The 2,993-nt window shown below is 28.6% G+C and overlaps 1 protein-coding gene across 1 annotated transcript; it reads right to left on the bottom strand.

The window, feature by feature from the left end:
• Positions 1–519: 519 nt before the first annotated feature.
• Positions 520–2,597, bottom strand: LOC130982357 (pre-mRNA-splicing factor SPF27 homolog). Its single transcript, XM_057906331.1, has 6 exons — positions 2,250–2,597; positions 1,975–2,150; positions 1,799–1,882; positions 1,196–1,265; positions 976–1,109; positions 520–896 (listed from the first exon to the last, which is right to left on the bottom strand). The coding sequence occupies exons 1-6, from the start codon at positions 2,475–2,477 to the stop codon at positions 824–826; spliced, it is 765 nt and encodes a 254-aa protein (XP_057762314.1). The 5' UTR covers positions 2,478–2,597; the 3' UTR covers positions 520–823.
• Between the last annotated feature and the right edge of the window lie 396 nt (positions 2,598–2,993).

Genomic DNA, 2,993 nt, shown 5'->3' with positions numbered 1-2,993 from the left:
ATTATTCAATTATTTTTTAAGTATATATAAATAAAGTACTCTTAATCACATTATTTTGTTCTAAGTAATTTGATTTTTTTTTCATCTTACTCTTAAAAAATTTTATTCATAAAATGTTTATCGAATGACTTATATATAAACATGCAAAAAGAAATATGGCACATATACAATAAAATATAAATTATACCTTTTATTTCTAATGTACTAAAACTTTTTAATATTTAATTTAGTTAAATTTTATTTTTAATTTTAAAATAAATTTTAATTTTATCCTTCAATAATATCAATTTTTTACGATAGATAATTATTCAATAAAATATCATTACTTTCATTCGGATTAAATTTATTTTTATTAAAAAAAATTAAAAAATAAATTAAATAAATATTTGCCTTAAAAAATTGAAATTATTGAAAAAAATTAAAATTTATTTAAAAGTGAAAAATAAAATTAAATTAAATTAAACATTAAAAAAATTTGGTATATTAAAACAAAACAATATTTATACTTTATTGCATATATAAATACTCTTTTTTTTAAATTTCCCAAAAGTTTATATACTAGATATTTTATAAATACTAGTAAAAATGTTGAAGTCGTAAGCTAAAAGTCACTATCATTTTACTTGATTTGATAATTCTTCTAAGAATAATATCTCATAAGCATTAACAACCAAAAAGAAATCTGTTTTCTTGTCTGTCCACCAGTTTAGAAAAAAATTCAACTTCTTAGTACTCATTGACTCATGGTCCTTTTTCCGACATTGATCCTAAAACAAAATACTGAGAAATCACACTAGATGGTTGATCAAAAACAAAAGAAAGATCAAGGTGCTAATGTCATACTTCTGAATTGAGCAAGGGTCCCATTTTCCGTGATGGCGTCCAAGTTCCAACCTCTGAAATGAAAAAACTAATTAACAGCAGTTCGTATAGATGAAATTTGATAGAGGAAACAAAAATTAATAGCAAGTTTACCTTTCTGCTGCTTCTGTCTCCAATTCTATTATGCGAGCTTCAAGTGAAGCACACGCAGTTTGTATTGCTATATTTTTCTGACACAGATCCTTCCACTGCATTGACAAAGCATCGAGTTCGTATGCCGTATTTTGCTGACAAGTGAAACAAAGCATTCTCAAGTAAAAGTATATCAGAGATTTAACAAACAACCAAAGGATGGAACAGAAAGTCATTTCACCTGATGATATTTTCTTTCACGATTTACTTTCTCAATCTTTTCATTTAGTTCCTGAGCTAATTTCTGCATTCTGCAAATATAAACCAACACAACTGTGATCAATTGACCACTCGAAGTTGCCATGTTCACACTAAACTTGATAAACAAAGATGAGATCAGTATTATATTTGACATATCATATTGCACTTTTCCTTTATTCCTAACAGCCAAAGGAAAGGACAGGACATATTCATTATTTTTGTAACTTGCTTCTTTGAGACTCTTGTTTATTTAGTTATGATTAATCTATTATGTTTGTCCTTATAATTTTACCAAATTTATATTTAGGTTCTTATAATTTAAAATTTTTCAATTGAATACTTGTACCTCTTTAAATTTTGTAATTAGATCTTTGTCATGCAACAGACGTTTTCTCATAGCAAAAACATGAAAACATACTTACAATATTCAAAATAGTATAGAGATTCAATGAAAAGCTTTTAAATAATAGAAATATAATTATAAATTTGGTGAAATTATAAGACTACGGAATCATTTAACCTTTATTTATTTGCATTCATGCAAATAAAATAGAGTGAATGAAGCAATAATAAATATCCAAACCTTGTCAAATATACTTCCAATCGATTGTTGTGTTGTTTCCAAGCATCAGGTCCATACTTTAACAACAAATCAAGATTTTCCATCCTGGAGAAAAGGCAATAAGAGGAAGGTTAAATCATAAATGCACAATGTTAATAGTAATATTCAGTTGATAGAGAGAGATTTGAGAGAGATACCTGGTAATCTGATATTGCAGAAGGCGCTGAGATCTCTGAAGTGCTTGCTTCCAAGCAGTTTCATCGTTACTCTTACTGACAGCTGGCGTTTCCAATTCATAACGAGACCGATCAAGAGCAACGGGAGGCCTTCCAGCTCTTACACGCTCGTACTCTCTACCAAGCATTGGGTACTCCTGCAATAATTCACGCAACACTAACTCTTTAGTTACTGCAACAATTAGAACGAAAAGAAGAAGAAAAAAAAAAGGAAAAGAAAAACCCTAATTTGTGACCTGAAAATTGAAGGTGGGAAGAGGGGGCAAGTCGTTGAGGAAGTCGGCGGGCTTCTTGGTACTGTGGCGCATTTCCTCCTCCACTAAACGGTCAACCTCCGCCTTCACTCTGGGGTCGGCGTAGTCCGAGTCGATGTAAGGTAAAGCATCGATGGAAGAACATGTTTGGCGCCCATAAGAAGGTGGAGCTTCCAGCATCGGTATGTCGCCATTGCCTCCGTCAGCCATGGTGAAATAGAAAGATCCAAGTGCCCCCAATCACCTTACTACTTAATTAGCACAAACGCAACGATGCCTTCAGACCTTTACTCACGTGGGTGTGGCTCAATTTCATAAGGTTCTGGAACACTCAACCTATGCAATTATATTTTGAATTTTTGACCCAAAAAAGTGATATATTATTGTTCGAGATTTCGAGTAATAAAAAATTTATTTTATAATTTTAAAAACTTTTAAAATTAATATCTTTATTAAATAATCGACAAAAATTAATTTATCTATTTTTTACTAAAATTTTATGTAAGAATTAATAAGTCTAACAAAATTAAAAAAATAAAAAATGATTTAATAATTAAAATTTGTTAAAAGTTAAATTATATAACTAAAAATTATTTGAAGACTAAATATTAATTTGGATTGGTTTTTTTAGTAAAAAAACGTATTTTTTTTAAATAAAATATTTTTATTCAATTTAAAATTTACTTAGATACATCTTTTAAAAAAAGTGTTTTTATTAAAAAATTA

Source organism: Arachis stenosperma, chromosome 5 (assembly GCF_014773155.1).
Source record: "Arachis stenosperma cultivar V10309 chromosome 5, arast.V10309.gnm1.PFL2, whole genome shotgun sequence".
Taxonomy (NCBI): Eukaryota; Viridiplantae; Streptophyta; class Magnoliopsida; order Fabales; family Fabaceae; genus Arachis; species Arachis stenosperma.
Note: the sequence above shows the minus strand (reverse complement) of the source record. Positions and strands in the feature narration are given on the sequence as shown.